Source organism: Schistocerca serialis, chromosome 3 (assembly GCF_023864345.2).
Source record: "Schistocerca serialis cubense isolate TAMUIC-IGC-003099 chromosome 3, iqSchSeri2.2, whole genome shotgun sequence".
Lineage (NCBI taxonomy): Eukaryota > Metazoa > Arthropoda > Insecta > Orthoptera > Acrididae > Schistocerca > Schistocerca serialis.
Window position 1 is genome coordinate 82,031,480 of NC_064640.1, and position 16,194 is coordinate 82,047,673.

The 16,194-nt window shown below is 38.5% G+C and overlaps 1 protein-coding gene across 1 annotated transcript; it reads left to right on the forward strand.

The window, feature by feature from the left end:
* The first annotated feature begins 203 nt into the window (after window positions 1-203).
* LOC126469747 (growth arrest and DNA damage-inducible proteins-interacting protein 1) lies at window positions 204-15,761 on the forward strand. Its single transcript, XM_050096961.1, has 3 exons — window positions 204-761; window positions 4,909-5,008; window positions 15,449-15,761. Exons 1-3 carry the CDS (start codon window positions 304-306, stop codon window positions 15,656-15,658), a joined length of 768 nt encoding a protein of 255 aa, XP_049952918.1. The 5' UTR covers window positions 204-303; the 3' UTR covers window positions 15,659-15,761.
* Window positions 15,762-16,194: the final 433 nt, after the last annotated feature.

Below are 16,194 nucleotides of genomic sequence, written 5' to 3' on the forward strand. Positions count from 1 at the left end.
CGCTGAGGAGATCATAAAGATTCCAATAAGTTAAACGGATTTTTTACATTCGTGAGTTCCGTCTGAGCCACTCGTGCATAACGTTCCTGTTTGCTACACTTTGAGAAAGCTGATGCTATGTGTATGCTTGCGCAAGTTTTCAGTGCATATTATTTCCAGCTGTTCACTATGCTCATGCAGAACATCTTCTGATTATGATCTTTGCATAGACGAGTTCCGAATGTGTTGTTTGTTTTAGTTACATATGTGAAAGTGGTGTTGAATATTTTGTATTGTGATTGCTAAGAAAGTGTTGATATTGAAATGTACCTTGCAAATACTTTTCATTGTGTGGTCAAGAAAGGTTATGAACGTTGTTTGTTTAAAGCTGTGCGCCAATTTAGTACCGAAGCTGTAGACGATTCGGTAATTCGACAAGCAGGTATTATTGACGACTCTGATGACAGCACAAATTATGAGGAATACATCGAAATGAAGAGAAATAAATCACGTCTGTTACCACAGCATCACAATATATTACACAATAAAGTACCATATTCCAGCAGTAAGGGTTGGTTTCATGATACGGTTAAGTATAAACGTAGGCTTTACGGGCGTTATGGTAGTATTAGTGCTGTCAACCCAGGCGTAATGTGGCCAACTAAGAATGATTTAGATGACATTCGTGAATATGAATCTGTCGCATACCCACATACTCTTGAAGAGATGATTGAGAAAAGTATCGCTGAAAGAAAGTTGAGGGAATCAACTATCAGGGAAAGGTACGTGTAGAATCTTATTGCCCAGTTTTATTGTGTCAGAGACGTCTCTAATGTAAAAATAATGCCATAGTTTTCAGAACATAATAATTTTCGATGAGGTAATATTTAATGTCTTAGTGGGTGAAAGACTTGAAACAATATATACAACTGACATTTGATTCAGACATGTTCCTTATGTAGGCAGAGCTGCTGGAACTCTTAAGTAATGTGAGTCGTTTTCAAATCAGATGTTGCTTGGAGTGCTATGGTCCCTTATTAGGTGTTCCCCTACTTGATTACCAGGTTAGTTATTGGGGTACCATAGTGAGGAATCAAAACGATAGTAGTTCTACAGCTTGATCTTTGTTTATCTTTTTAAAGCATTTCAAGATTTGGGGTACATTAAATACAAGAGAAACTCCTAGGAGTTTGAATTTATAGTGTGGTGTAAGCACAGCCAAAACTCCACTTGAGCTTTTATTAATAGATTATTTAAACAAAAGATAATCTATGCAGGGTGTAACAGGTATGTACACACATACACACATTAGTGTGTCGGTTGTTTTTTTTCTGTGCCAAACAGTCTTTACAAACATGTCAGAAACTTCACGACCTAGTGTTTTCTGCATGGTCATAACTGCACCACTAAGTGGACTACAGCTGTCAGTATAGATTAACTGTTTTGTGCCTACACTTCAACAGCCCACCTGCTGCCCTGGGAAAAATAAGCATTAGTGGCTTAACGCTGTAACAAGATTCATTGTTCTGTAAACCTTGTAACATGTCCATAAAAACACAGGAAGACACTAACTATGCAACCTGTCGATAAAAATAAAAAAGATGTGTATTGTTGTGAAATGTTCATAGACTGTCATCACTCAGTTTTGTTGCGAAGACACTTTTGGATATTGCCTGACTGATTGCTGTACTGCTACCTCTGTATATTTTTTACAGAAATTCTTCTTAGTTCCATTTGCACTGATTGCTGTAGGCCTAATTCATGAAACTTAGGACAGGTATAATTTCAATGTATATTATGTGTCCCTGTCTAGGGGTCAGAATATGGCTCAAAAAAAGAATAACTTGACTAATTCCACATTCCTGAAGGCTCTCCTATATGACATTAACTTTAATTCCAATACTAGGTGGCCACAATATCGTTGCAACTTGGAATGAGGGTGTTTCAGTCATATGTGTGTGTGTGTGGGGGGGGGGGGGGGGGGGATGTTTTTATGAAGTGATTCAAACTCTGTAATCTTTCTGCAAATGCTTCAACAGTTGATTACTCCTTACAACTTAAAATATTTCTCCATCGAAAGGCACCAATAAAAGTATATTGGAGCTCTTTGCTGGTAATTTTATGTGGGCAAAAAAGCAGTTGGGTAATTCTAAAACATTGCATCAACAATATTCCACGGATTGTGTGAAGAGATGTTTATGGAATCTCTAAATGTGTTAAATAAATATATTTTATACAGTGCAATATAATGATCAAAATTATTACCATTGCAGTGTGATTTTTTTGTATGAACGATATTAAAATTTACCATATTAGTTTTGAGAATCTCCGTGATTTACAATGAAATGAACACCCTTAGCTGCTTACAGATGTTGACATACGTCAACGGAGACAGATGAAAATGTGTGCCCCAACCGGGACTCGAACCCGGGATCTCCTGCTTACATGGCAGACGGTCTATCCATCTTAGCCACCGAGGAAATAGAGGATAGCGTGACTGCAGGGATTTATCTCTGGCACGCCTCCCGTGAAACCCACATTCTCAACGTATTGTACTGCACTACATTCATATGTCAACGCCTGTAAGCAGCTAAGGGTGTTCATTTCATTGTAATTTCATTCTAACGAGGTGCATGGTCACCGATGGTATCTGTTCTTTTGGACATGTCCGAAAGAACAGATACCATCTTAGTATATATATAACACTCTTTGCTAAACTAGAAGGAACTGATGAACAGAAAGTTCTTTATGTCACTCCTAAATTCTTCTGTATTAGCTAGATGACATTTAACGTGTACTAACAGGTTACTGATGACATTTGTACCCATGTAGCTGACTTCTTTCACTGTTAATGTTCCCAAGACGGGAAATTTTCTAAAGTGGTGTCTGCCAAATTTTAAAAACTTGTGTATTCTGAATCTGAAACATCTTTGCAAATTGAGTTTCCACAAAATATGAAAAAAAAAAACATTATGTTCTTCCATTTTAATTCTCCCCTCAGCTCTAATGGTGTGAATTGCAAAATTGTAACAGAACTGATATACTTAATTAATTCAAGGAATTGGATTTTTTAGTTCAAGTTGTGATTTTATTCATAATACCAAGAACTGAATGCTGCGTTTTGCTACTGGCATTTTGTGAATTATTTGGAGGATTGTTACATGGTCAAGTAACTTTGGTTCACATAATTGCTTGGAACCTGGGATAATAATAATAAAAATATATGGTGGAGCTATCACATTTGGACCTTACTTATGAGTGACATGGGTTGGAGTACAAACAGAATGCACAAAATTCAATTAGTTTTTATTATACTGAAAAGATCAAGAAATGTTGGAAATACAGAAGTGTCCGATCCCACCCGTCTGCTTTGACCCATGACGTCACAAATATGGCGGGAACGACTATAAACCACGATTCCAGTATGGCGCATATAAAGTCATTACGTACACATTATGAGGACGAAAATACATCGAAAAAAAAACACACACACACACACACACACACACACACACACACACTTTCCTATTATTTATAGCCTTCAGCTTTTGTTAGTAACAATAGTGCTGCTGGACAGAGGTAATATTGATTGACAAGCATATTGTCATTCTGTGTTGGGTTGACATTTCGTTTCTGTCTCAAACAAGATTTTGGATTGTAGGGCACTCATGTCCTATTTATTTTGAAGTGTCTGCTATTATTGTTACAGGATGTTGTTTTCTTGCTTCCAAATTACAACAGCCCCTCAAAATCAAGTTAACAGTCTTTGACATTATCCAGACTGTGCATGCCATTGGGGTAGGTGACATGATTACCTTTCATGATGAATGTCTGTTTGGTCACAACAGAATTGTTTCTCTGCATTGTTATTTGCAATACAGAATCCAGATGTTTACAGAACATTCTGTAATTTGTGCAAATACTTTTCTGCTGATGCTTGAGCATAATAAATGATGAAAAGTTTTGACATTGTACTTGTGTAAATTGTGTCTGATAATTGCTTTACCTTTAAGCATTTGAAAATGTTGAAATGTATGTATAAAAATATGTAACATAATTTTTTTAAATGTCTCAACAATGAGACAGAGTTTACTTGGAGAGGTACTAGCCTAATATGAACTTTTACAGTAAACATGTAGGTGATGCTGCTGCCTGCTCAACCCTCCTTGTATTGCATTCACACACGTCTCTAAATAGGGTGAATATAATAATTGAACATTATTTAAAGTTTTGCACTTCATCATATATCTGTCTGGTCAGGTATGATTAGTCTGCTAAAGTACCGACCATCATAAGTGTGTTTAATAATAGCACATCTAAATAATATTCTTATAGTAAATTATCCTTCTGAATTTGAGAAATATAAGAAAATATTTGAAGTCTGAGCATTTAGAGCCCACTTAGAGAAACCTTACAGCTACTATCTTTGTAAAAGTTACTTGTTGAACCCACTTGCATTTCTGATAATTTAAGTGCAGTATAATCGAGGTATATACTACAAGCAGTTTCATGTTATTTGCGTACCAAAATGTTTTGTTTGGCAAGAGGGGGGGATTCAAAATGTAACCTAAGCCATTATCATTGCCAATGGGTTCACGTGTAAATGTGCCAAAGATACATTATATGTTTTTCGTGACTAACATATTATTCAGTGTACGATTTGGATTAAGTATCAGCTACTCACTGTAGAATAGGCATTGTGCTGTGGATAATTCCATAAGCAAGAAGTTCATTCCTTTTCTCTGCTGTCCTTTCTCTCTCCCTAGGTTTCACTCATCCCTTGTCCTCACCATTTACTTTACATTTTACATTTCAGTGTAACTTCTAGTACCATGATTGTGCGGTTTACTACTTATGTGTAGTATTTGTTTTATGTGTTTGTTTCGAAATATTTTTAAATTGATTTAAATAACATCTTGTGTTTAATAGAGAGGAGGCTATTTCTAAGAAGATGGAATGTTTGGAAAAGTGGAAGGAAGAACTCAAAGCTAGAGTTTTAAAGAAAGAAGAAGCTATGCTTGCTGCAAAGGTATGTATATAATGTTGCAATTTTTAGGATTCTGTACCTCGATCGGTAAAAGCAGTACCCTAATAGGATCACTTTGTTGGTGCCTGTTAAGACTCTTTTTTTCTTCTTCTTAAGATTGGATGGAGTTATCAAGTTGAAATTTATGTGAAATACCAAGGTGTATGGTCCCTTGGTAGTGTAAAATATTTAAGCTTCTCTCATTCATCAAAACCTGTAGATGAACTATCTATATCAGGGGTGGCCAATAACGCGGCATGCCAAATGGGGTCTGGCTTGTGTGCGTTTGCTCTGTCTGGCTGCACATTTTCCTCACCACCGTGCTACACTGTCTGAGTACGAGGATGAGGAAGCTGCTAAAGTAGCACACTTAAATGGCAGTGCAGTGGCATTGTATATTACTTGGTTTCATATTTATCAACAAGATGCATCACAGACAAACAAAAATTTCACTATTATTTAATTATTTTTGGTGCACTAAAGATCTAATATAATTTTAGTCCGGTAAAAACTGCCAACATTTGAAAAAATCGTTTCACACACATGCATTGATCAAAATATTTTATCACATTTGCAACCTCATTATATAGGCATGGAAACTCTTCCCGAGAAAAACAACAAAAACCTCTTGGACATTTGAACATAAAAAGAGTTTCTCTTGTAAACAGGAGCTACACAGGCAACTGAAATGGCAAACTGTCTCGAAAACAGACGTAGGAATGGCAGTGTCCTCAGTACATTCAGAAAACTATCCTTGTCATTCTTTCAAGGCCACAGTGAATTCTTAAAAATTCACGTTTTATTTAAGTCTAGTGAGCTTAGGAAAGTTCTTTCTTTCTTGTCAGAATTAGTCCATTCTACATTGTGATTTTCTTTTTATGTATTCTGTCAAATCAGAACTAAGTTATTTCTCACCTTTCAGTGTCTTACTGGGGGCATGTGCAATCCACTGCACTTAAAATGCGAAGTCTCCAATCTATTACAGATGTTCTAATTTTTGTTCCTGCTCTCATTTTTCCTTCCTAAATTCAACAATAGCATCAAAAAGTCCTTCCAGGCATGCCACTTGTATGAAGTCTCCATGCTGTTCATTCAGTTCTATCGAAAACTGTTGCAAAGGACAGTGGAATATTACTATTACTCTTCATTTTCTTACCACCAACTGTTGCAACTGACAGTAGAATATTACTATTACTATTCATACCACCAATTTTGTCACATGCTCCATGGCTGCAAATTTAGCAAAAAGTGCTTCTTGATGAATCCTCTGTTTCAGTTGTAATTTTTTGCTCTTTCATCATCAGCTAAATCTTTACATTCTTCCTGCATGATGTTGTAATGTCGTTTCATAGTAAATTTGTGGTACCCATTGATTAGGCATCTGTAAATCGCATAACAGGTATTGAGAAATCTTATTCTTCTCTTATGTCACTCCCACTCATTTTGCTTCCAAGAAGCACCGAAAAAAGCTGAGGTAGACTGAAAGGCTCCGTCCCACACACATTGTGCTCGTGCGCAGTGTGGCCAGCCCTGGTGTATATGCTTAATTAAGTTTGTATGGAACCCTTAGAGCATGAGTCCTACTCGCACTTGTTCAGTTTTTGTTGTTAGATGCTATTTCTTTCACTTTCAAGCTCTGTGGAACAGTAAGCAAAACAGAACAAGATATTGCATTTGGAATTAGTCTATGATTCTTCATTCCAGCGACTATTCTGTGATTCACAGACACCAAGCAATTTGAGAAATCCTCAAAAGAAAACCAACATAAAGATATGCTCAAAGTTGGTGAACTGGAAGTCATAGCACCAAACACTGAGTTTGAACAGAGAGTGTTCTGCATGGGACGAATTGCACCACAAACATGATTTGTCCATTCTACTGTTTTTGCGCCAAGTATATTGTTCTTTTGGAGAAAAGTCATACACAGTAATATTGTAGTGTGAAGTTTCAGATACAGGCCAACTGCTGAGACCATCACAGGCCTGTAAATAGTGAAGGCAGAATTTCAGTAATTTAGTGAAGACTAAGATGCAGAAGTCAGTAAATTAACATATTTTGCATATTTTCATTTGTTGATGTCTTATGGGATAACATTCTGGTATAATTCCACACTTAGGCAAATCACTGTGTATGGTGTTTGGAAGCATACTTGCCCCATATACTTGCGGTACTCACTATCGACAACAGTAATGCCTACTTTGCTCTTCACCCAGAGGCTTGATTTCAGTACTGTTCATTTCAGTGTTGGGTTTGTTTTCAAAGCAATGTTAGTTGTACATTAACACTGATACACAGCAGTACAGGTAAGTATACTGCTAGAAGTCCAGTATGCACCTCATGTATTGATTCACTGAATATAGTGGATGAGCAGTGCAACATTGCTATGCTGAACTCTTCCTGCAACTACGGTATCCTCATCACTGTACTGAGGGTTTTCGCATTGCTCTGTGTTTTCTTTTGTATGTTTTTGTGATTTTATCTTGCAACCTTCTACACTGTTGTGAAGATATTTTCATGAGCGAAAATGTAATTGTGGTGGAGAGAGAGAGAGATAGTGATAGTGGATCAGTTTTAGACGAATTTGGTACACACACTACTTGCTGTCTGGGACTCAGCACTGTAACACCTAGAACCTGAGCTCCCATAGGAGTAGAGATAGGGGTGAAAAGTGTTTTCTTTTCAACCCCTGACATGTAGGCTGCCCTGTGTGTCAAGAGTGTTGCGTGGTAGTATTGGAATGGAGCTATATGTGCTGATGCACATGACTGAGCAGAGAGAGAGAGAGGGGGGGGGGGGGGGGAGCGAGGAGGAGACAAATAGTAGAGGCGGAGGACGAGATGGACAGAGAAAAGGGGAGCAGAAGATGGAAATACAGAGAAGGTGAGGAGGAGGAGATGAACAGAGAGTGGTGGGGGATAGGAGGAGATGGACAGATTGAGATGGTTCAGGAAGAGACGGGCAGAGACAGGCGAGAGAAGGTGGTGACAAGAGATACGGGGAAAGAGGGGTTGGCCTGAGAGACTGGGGAGTATGGGGTAGATAGGCAGAGAGCATAGAGGGGAGGGGGGGAGGAGACAGGTGAGAGGAGATGGACAGAGAGAGGGATGAGGGGAGCTGGCCTAAGGGACTGCGGAGGAGGACATTTGTCCATTATATGTGCTGTTTGTGCACATGGGTACTTGGCTGAAGATAGTTTTTAAACTGATTTGGGTGTCCACCCAAAGGAGAGAATACTGTTATAGTTCTGTCTCCTATTCTCCAGGAATGCAGGGTGTGGTTGTAATGCTGTCACGCACAGTAAAGTGGCTTCAAAAGTATAAATGTAAATGTTGAAATTAATAATTTTTGAGCAACATTGTCACCCTACGACCTGATACTCCCATTTTAGTGGAACTACTGAATGGTATTACAACAACGCTATTTACTGAATAATTCTGTTAGGTTCAACTGGACCCATTTTCGGAATTGAATAAATTGACTTTGATCTTTACAGTTTGAAAATTGGTCTGTAGTACACTGAATTGTGTTGGTGTGAAACATGCTTATGTTATATACATAACAGAACTGGAGACCAATTCTGGTGATTAATGATTGTGTTTAATGTTGCATTAGATGTCATGTTCCACTCATCCCCTGGAGACATGTATCTGAGATATGGAAATATGGCAAGAATGTACATTTTACTTAAGTGCAATACAGTGAAGTGGCTTTATGTTATGTAAGATTATTGTATTATGGTGCTGATATTAATTACAAAATAACCTAAAACTTTAATTTTAATTTAATCTATGAAGACACCCCAATGGAGTAGAAGGAGTTGCCTGGCAGGAAGTTCATTAAATCAGTCTTGGACCCCACCACATCACCCACCATGAATTTAATATGCTCCAGCAAGTTGATGAGGACATGTGTATCCATGTATATGACTCCTTTCTATACTAATGTTAAGCTCTTAAAAGCCTTTGTAGGTGTTCTGTTTGGTCTTAGCATTATATTCATGCTCGTTATTATTTGAGACATTGGTAATGACAAAACAAAAGACATTAATGAATATATGTATTGTTCCATAACTAACAACAGATTTAATTCTGTAGCTTTATTCCTAAGTTTCCTAAGTTGAGTCCCACCTTCACCCCCCCCCCCCCTCCCCCCCTCTGCCCAGAAAAAAGAATCACTAACTCATTAATGGATGGAGGCATGCAGAATTAAATTGTTTCATCATTTTTGAGTCATGTAATAGCAGTAATCTTGGGTATTGCAAATGTTACTGAGATGCTTCTGGGTTTTCTGATTTAGGTTGTTATCTACTTGTAGTCCCAAAAACTTAATGGTTTTCACTTTTTGTATTTGCAGTAGAGTTCCCAGTTATCCAGAGGACTCAGAACCAGACCCGAACCAGATAATCAAATACTATGATAATTGGGTAAATCATGAAGACAGGTCATTTCTTTAAAAAATGTTAAATTTATGTATACATACAGTGCTACTGTAATATTAATTTAATGACTCAAAACAATGTTGTTTAGATTTTGTACAGTTCTCTACTTATGAGGGTTGAATGAAAAGTAATGCCTCCAACTTCGTTAATTGGGTTTGGATGGGAATATTTTAATAAATCAAATGCACAAATAATCCTTAGAATGTGATCCTTAATTACCAATATTCACTTTTCCACATAATCACCAGCCAATTGGATACATTTATGCCAACGATGAACAAGTTTTCTGAAGCCGTCATGGAAGAAGTCAACACTCTGTTTCCGCAACGACAGTCTCTCAGCTTTGTCAACATCTTCATCAGAAGCATAATGATGTCCCCGCAGATCGTCTTTCATTATCAGGAACAGATGGTGTTAGATCTGGACTGTATGGAGGATGCCGTACGGTGGTGAGATTCAGTCTCTGATGTTCTACTGTATGGGCACGTGAAGTGTGTGATTTGGCATTGTCATGCTGCAGGAAAACATTGCCCTTTTCCTTTCGGACCCTTGTTAGCCATCGTTTCAGAGTTCGCAGCATTGTGATGTGATGCTCTGAATTTATTGTTGTTCCACGATCAAGGAAATCAACATGCATAACACCATCTGCGTCACAGAACACTGTGGCCATGATTTTTCCAGCTGAGGGCTGTGTCTTGAATTCCTTTTTCTGGGGTGAGTCTTTGTATTGATATTCCATAGACTGACATTTCGTCTCCTGCCACAATTGGATGGAGAAAGGCATCACCTTCATTCTTGTAATGTGAGAGGAGTTCCTGGCAAATTTCAAGTCTGTGCACTTTCATTTCAAGAGTCAGCCTGTGGGGTACCCATCATGCACAGATCTTCCGATAGCCAAGCAAAGCAATAATGTGACCCACATATTCTTGTAAAATACTGAGTGTGCTTGCAGTTTCTCTCTGAGTGATACAACGATCATTCTGAATCAGTCTGTCAACATTTTGCTTGTGAAACTTGGTGGTTGCTGTCATAGGACATCCAGCTCTTTGTTTGTCATGCAGGTCAAATGTTCCTGCCTCAACAGTTTTAGACTTACTCGCCCAATGACACACAGTACTCATATGAACACAATCACTGTAAACTGCTTGCATTCTCTGATGAATCTCCTTTGGGGTGTCACCTTCTGCTGTCAAGAATTCAGTGACTGCACGTTGCTTAAATTGCATTGACCGACCGTCTACCTAGGGTTCCATACTTTAAACTGTAACAACACAACCGTTCAAAGCTAAGGCTTCCCGCCAACTGGAGCTGTAGAGAAGAGGCTACAGAACAAGCCAGTACCTGCCGCATACCAATGCTGCCAACTATTGAAGATTTATGAAGGTGGAGGCATTACTTTTTAGTCAACCCTCATATATACAGTGTCAGTTCTTGAAAATATCAATCAGAGTCAGTTGTTGTGCTACCTTCCATCATTTTCATGCAGCCAAGTCTTGCATCTGTTTGACAGTGACGGCAGTATATGGTCACACTCAGGCTGCCACTCCATCCATGTTAAAATAGCTTCAAGAAATGCATATGCCACACCCCTAACGCAAATTCTTTACAGACGAATGGAAAAACTGGTAGAAGCCTGTTGTGTCTAGACAAGACAGCCTAGACACAATGTGAGGAAGCCGAAAGGCACGCGCTAAGCTAAAGCAGGATGGCGTGAGGTCTGAAACAGGATACGTAATGAATGCTATAAAGAAAAGTACGTAGCTTCTGGAATACTTAACTTTAATCCATCCTTTCGGTACATCTGGAGATTGTGGCGATACAAGTGAGACTCTTTAGATACATGCAATGTTACTAATGGCGCCTTGCTAGGTCGTAGCCATTGACTTAGCAGAAGGCTATTCTAACTATCTGCTCTGCAAATGAGTGAGGCTTCATCAGTGTGCATCGCTAGCTACGTTGTCCGTACAACTGGGGCGAGTGCTAGTCCGTATCTCGAGACCTGCCTTGTGGTGGCGCTCGGTCTGCGATCCCTGACAGTAGCGACACGCGGGTCCGTCATGTACTAATGGACCGCGGCCGATTTAAAGCTACCACCTAGCAAGTGTGGTGTCTGGCGGTGACACCACAAAGCCGACCTCGGGAAAGATCAGTTTGGATTCCGTAGAAATATGGGAACACATGAGGCAATACTGACCCTATGACTTATCTTAGAAGCTAGATTAAGAAAAGGCAAACCTATGTTTCTAGCATATGTAGACTTAGAGAAAGCTTTTGACAATGTTGGCTGGAATACTGTCCTTCAAATTCTGAAGGTGGCAGGGGTAAAATACAGGGAGCGAAAGGCTATTTACAATTTGTACAGAAACCAGATGGCAGTTATAAGAGTCGAGGGACATGAAAGGGAAGCAGTGGTTGGGAAGGGAGTGAGACAGGGTCGTAGCCTCTCCCTGATGCTATTTAATCTGTATAGTGAGCAAGGACTAAAGGAAACAAAAGAAAAGTTCGGAGTAGGTATTAAAATCCATGGAGAAGAAATAAAATCTTTGAGGTTAGCCGATGACATTGTAATTTTGTCAGAGACTGCAAAGGACTTGGAAGAGCAGTTGAACGGAATGGACAGTGTCTTGAAAGAAGGGTATAAGATGAATATCAACAAAAGCAAAACGAGGATAATGGAATATAGTCAAATTAACTCGGGTGATGCTGAGGGAATTAGATTAGGAAATGAGACACTTAAAGTAGTAAAGGAGTTTTGCTATTTGGGGAGCAAAATATCTGATGATGCTCAAAGTAGAGAGGACATAAAATGTAGACTGGCAATGGCAAGGAAAGCGTTTCTGAAGAATCAAAATTTGTTAACATCGAGTATAGATTTAAATGTCAGGAAGTCGTTTCTGAAAGTATTTGTATGGAGTGTAGCCGTGTATGGAAGTTAAACATGGACGATAAATAGTTTGGACAAGAAGAGAATAGAAGCTTTCGAAATGTGGTGCCACAGAAGAATGCTGAAGATTAGATGGGTAGATCACATAACTAATGAGGAGGTATTGAATAGGATTGGGGAGAAGAGGAGTTTGTGGTACAACTTGACTAGAAGAATGGATTGGTTGGTAGGACATGTTCTGAGTCATCGAGGGATCACCAATTTAGTATTGGAGGGCAGTGTGGAGGTTAAAAATTGTAGAGGGAGACCAAGAGATGAATACACTAAGCAGATTCAGAAGGATGTAGGTTGCAGTAAGTACTGGGAGATGAAGAAGCTTGCACAGGATAGGGTAGCATGGAGAGCTGCATCAAACCAGTCTCAGGACTGAAGACCGCAATAACACCCCCACTTGATGGCCCTACATCTGGTTCAGTGATGATGGCATCCTCCACGCCATCAGTTTCTTGTCTCACACTTTGAATGATTCCATCATCACTGAGAATTTGGAATGCAGGATCCGAAGAATCACAAGCAAGCTACTCACGTATATCCTCTGCACTTTAGTCAGAACATCCAGGAATTTTTGGAAGGATCTTTCTTATGTCCTCCATTCACATTTTGTCCTCTGCTTCTTCTGTTTCTTCTTCTTCCTTGTGACACTTCTTCTTTTCATATTCGTCTTTCTGTACCTCATATTTGGTTGAAATGCCTTTCAATTTATTCCACATTTTAAAAATCCGGTTTTGTTCACCAAATTCCACATTTCCACCACTATGTAAGAGCAGTCTTTTAAATTCAGTTTTTGGTGATGAGCCACAACGCCATCTTCACTTCCATCTTCAGCAAAAGCTTATTCAACAGTTGTCTTCTGTAACGTTGCTCTATAGTTTCGATAACTAGTTAGTCCATTGTCTGTAGCAAACTAATTACATTTGGGGGCAGGAATTGTGTATCAAAATGTCCATCATCTTTATCAAGAAAGCTTTCTGTTTTGTGGTTGAGTGCATTGTCCAGAATTAACATCACCTACTGTGTTCTTTTCCTACTGTCTTTTGGTATTTTTTAATTTCAGGTATGAAAACTGAATCATACCATTCGCAAAACAAAGTAGCAATCATTGAGACCTTTGATAGATTCTTGTAAAAGGATGGGAAGTGTTTTAACATTTTTAATGCCTGAGGTTTTTCAATTTTCCTATTAACAGAAAGGATATTTTATGGTTTCCTGTAGAGTTAGCACAGTTCAGCATGGTAACATGGTCGTTACTAACTTTATGGCCTGGAGCACTAATCTCTCTTTTTAGACGGTTCAATCGTGTCTCCGGCCACCCTGATTTAGGTGTTCCGTGATTTCCCTAAATCCCTTCAGGCAAATGCCGGGATGGTTCCTTTGAAAGGGCACGGCCGATTTCCTTCCCGATCCTTCCCTCACCCGAGCTTGCGCTCCGTCTCTAATGACCTCGTTGTCGACGGGACGTTAAACACTAATCTCCTCCTCCTCCTCCTCTCTTTTTAGAAACTGAAGTTGTTTCAGACAAAGCCTTCCAAATATGTCCTGTTTCACCTGAGTTATATAAAAATTCAGAGTCTTAAAATTCTGCTTCAATTTTGAATTTTTCAATAAAATTTTCTGCTGCTTTTGGGTTTGCTGATAGTTCTTTACCACTTAAAACCAACTCATGGATACTGTGCCTTACCTTGAATTCTGTAGTCAGCCATTGCTTGCTTTAAAAAAGAGAGAGAGAGAGAGAGAAAATTTTCTTGGCTGAAAGTTTTGCTTTTTTGCAAACAATTGATCCTGAAAGAAGGTTGCCCAATGCTCGCTGCTGCAAAAACCACTTAATTATGGCATCTTCAGGTTCTTTGTTTTTTGCTGTTTTCATCAATTTTATCAGTGAACTGCCATCTTCATTCTCAAGGACAGCTAACTGCTTACCACTCGTGCATTTCTCTAATTGTTCAAGGACTTTTATTTTATTTGCCAGTGACAATATAATGAGTTACCTTTTAGAAGACATATCTGGCACATTAAATCAAAACACATGCACAAAACAAAACAGAAGACACAGAAGATGAAACATATTCAACAAATCAGTGTATACATTAAGGCTAGAACACAGACTGAAGTAGGCTGCACAGAATGACGAACACCAGAAACACACTGATGCACATATTGCGTGTACTGTAGTCTTAGTTCACTGAAAGATTTTTTCTTGTAATAAATTCACTGCAGACTGATTTTTATAATAGTAAATAAACATGCAGTGTACTGTATACTGTTATAACTATCAATCAAAACCAAAAATTTTAGTCATACAATACAATTTTCTTTTTCCGCAAGGTGATCCCGATAATTGATGATCCAGATAGTTAGAGTTCAGATGATTGGAGTTCTACTGTGATTGTTTGAGTAGACTATTTTTTTATGAGAACCACTGATTTGTATATACTGAGTTACATCAAAATTTAATAATGATCAAATTTGCCTTGAACCATTTGTCAGTGTTTACAAATATTTTGTTAGTTGCTTTTTCAATGAGAGGACTGATATTCCATTTTTGTTTCTGTTTGTTTTATCATCTACAAAAGGGACAAAATATGCATTCTGTGCCAATGTAAATGGAAGAGTGCTTATGTGCATTAAAAACTAAAGCAGGTCCAGAATAGAACCCTGTGGTGACAATATTGTGTGATTGAAATGGAACTGATGCTCTCGGTTTTCATCTTACATACATGAGAGAAAGCAATGAACTTGCTTCTGTCTACCATTGTAAGGGGGTATAGCTCAACAGCAATAAACCTCTCATTTTGAGAAATATTGCCCTGTACTTCTTCATATGTGAAATTGGTGAACCATCCTCCTCCTCTGAAATTTTGTAATGAAAAATTGTCTTACAGGGGTTATATGTTCATTTTCTTTGAATTGTATGCTTGATTGACAAGTATGCCTCTCCTGACACCCAAGTATAACAACTTAAAATATCTGTTGTTTCTTTAAGGCATAATACTGTCTAAATATGTCAGCTTGATAACAACTGAATAATTGCACTAACATTACTGATTGTACATTTGTATTTCAGGCGAGAAAGGATCGACTAATGGAAGAAGTCCGTAGGCATTTTGGCTTTAAAGTGGATCCCCGTGATGATCGTTTTAAGGAAATGTTGGAGAAAAAGGAAAGAGAAGAAAAGAAATTGGCAAAAGAAGCAAAACGCAAAGCCAAAGAAGCAAAAGCAATGGCAAGGTTAACTGAAGCAGTGGCAAAAGCATCTATAGAGTCAAAAGACTGAAAATAGTGTAATAGTGGAAAAATATGTTGTGTGTAACAGGAACTGTTCTATCTGGAAAATTGTAGAGATTAAAGTGGTGCCTTGTGCTGTTGTGCTCCTTTAACTATGTCTAAAGAAAAACTCTCGTCCCCATACTGAAAATTATACTAAAGAATTCAGCTACATCTTTTTCAGTAGCCTGCACATTCATCTGTTATATTGAAACTTCCTGGCAGATTAAAACTGTGTGCCGGACCAAGACTCAAACTCGGGACCTTTGCCTTTTGCGGACAAGTGCTCTACCAACTGAGCATGACTCACGCCCCGTTCTCACAGCTTTACTTCTGCCAGTATCTCGACTCCTGCCTTCCAAACTTTACAGAAGCTCTCCTGCGAACCTTGCAGAACTAGCACGCCTGAAAGAAAGGATATTGCGGAGAATCTGTTATATTGTTTATTAGCTGTTGAACATGCCTGAGATTTTAATCTTCAGTATCTCACACATAACACGTCTCCATTATGGCTTAATTTACATGGAAGGTAATGGAAATACTTTT

Excerpts from the sequence above, each read along its gene's own strand:
- LOC126469747 (XM_050096961.1), top strand. The coding sequence starts at position 304 with ATGTACCTTGCAAATACTTTTCATTGTGTGGTCAAGAAAGGTTATGAA. Across the intron at positions 762-4,908 it reads GAATCAACTATCAGGGAAAG|AGAGGAGGCTATTTCTAAGA; the intron begins GTACGTGTAGAA and ends TGTGTTTAATAG. Across the intron at positions 5,009-15,448 it reads AAGCTATGCTTGCTGCAAAG|GCGAGAAAGGATCGACTAAT; the intron begins GTATGTATATAA and ends TTTGTATTTCAG.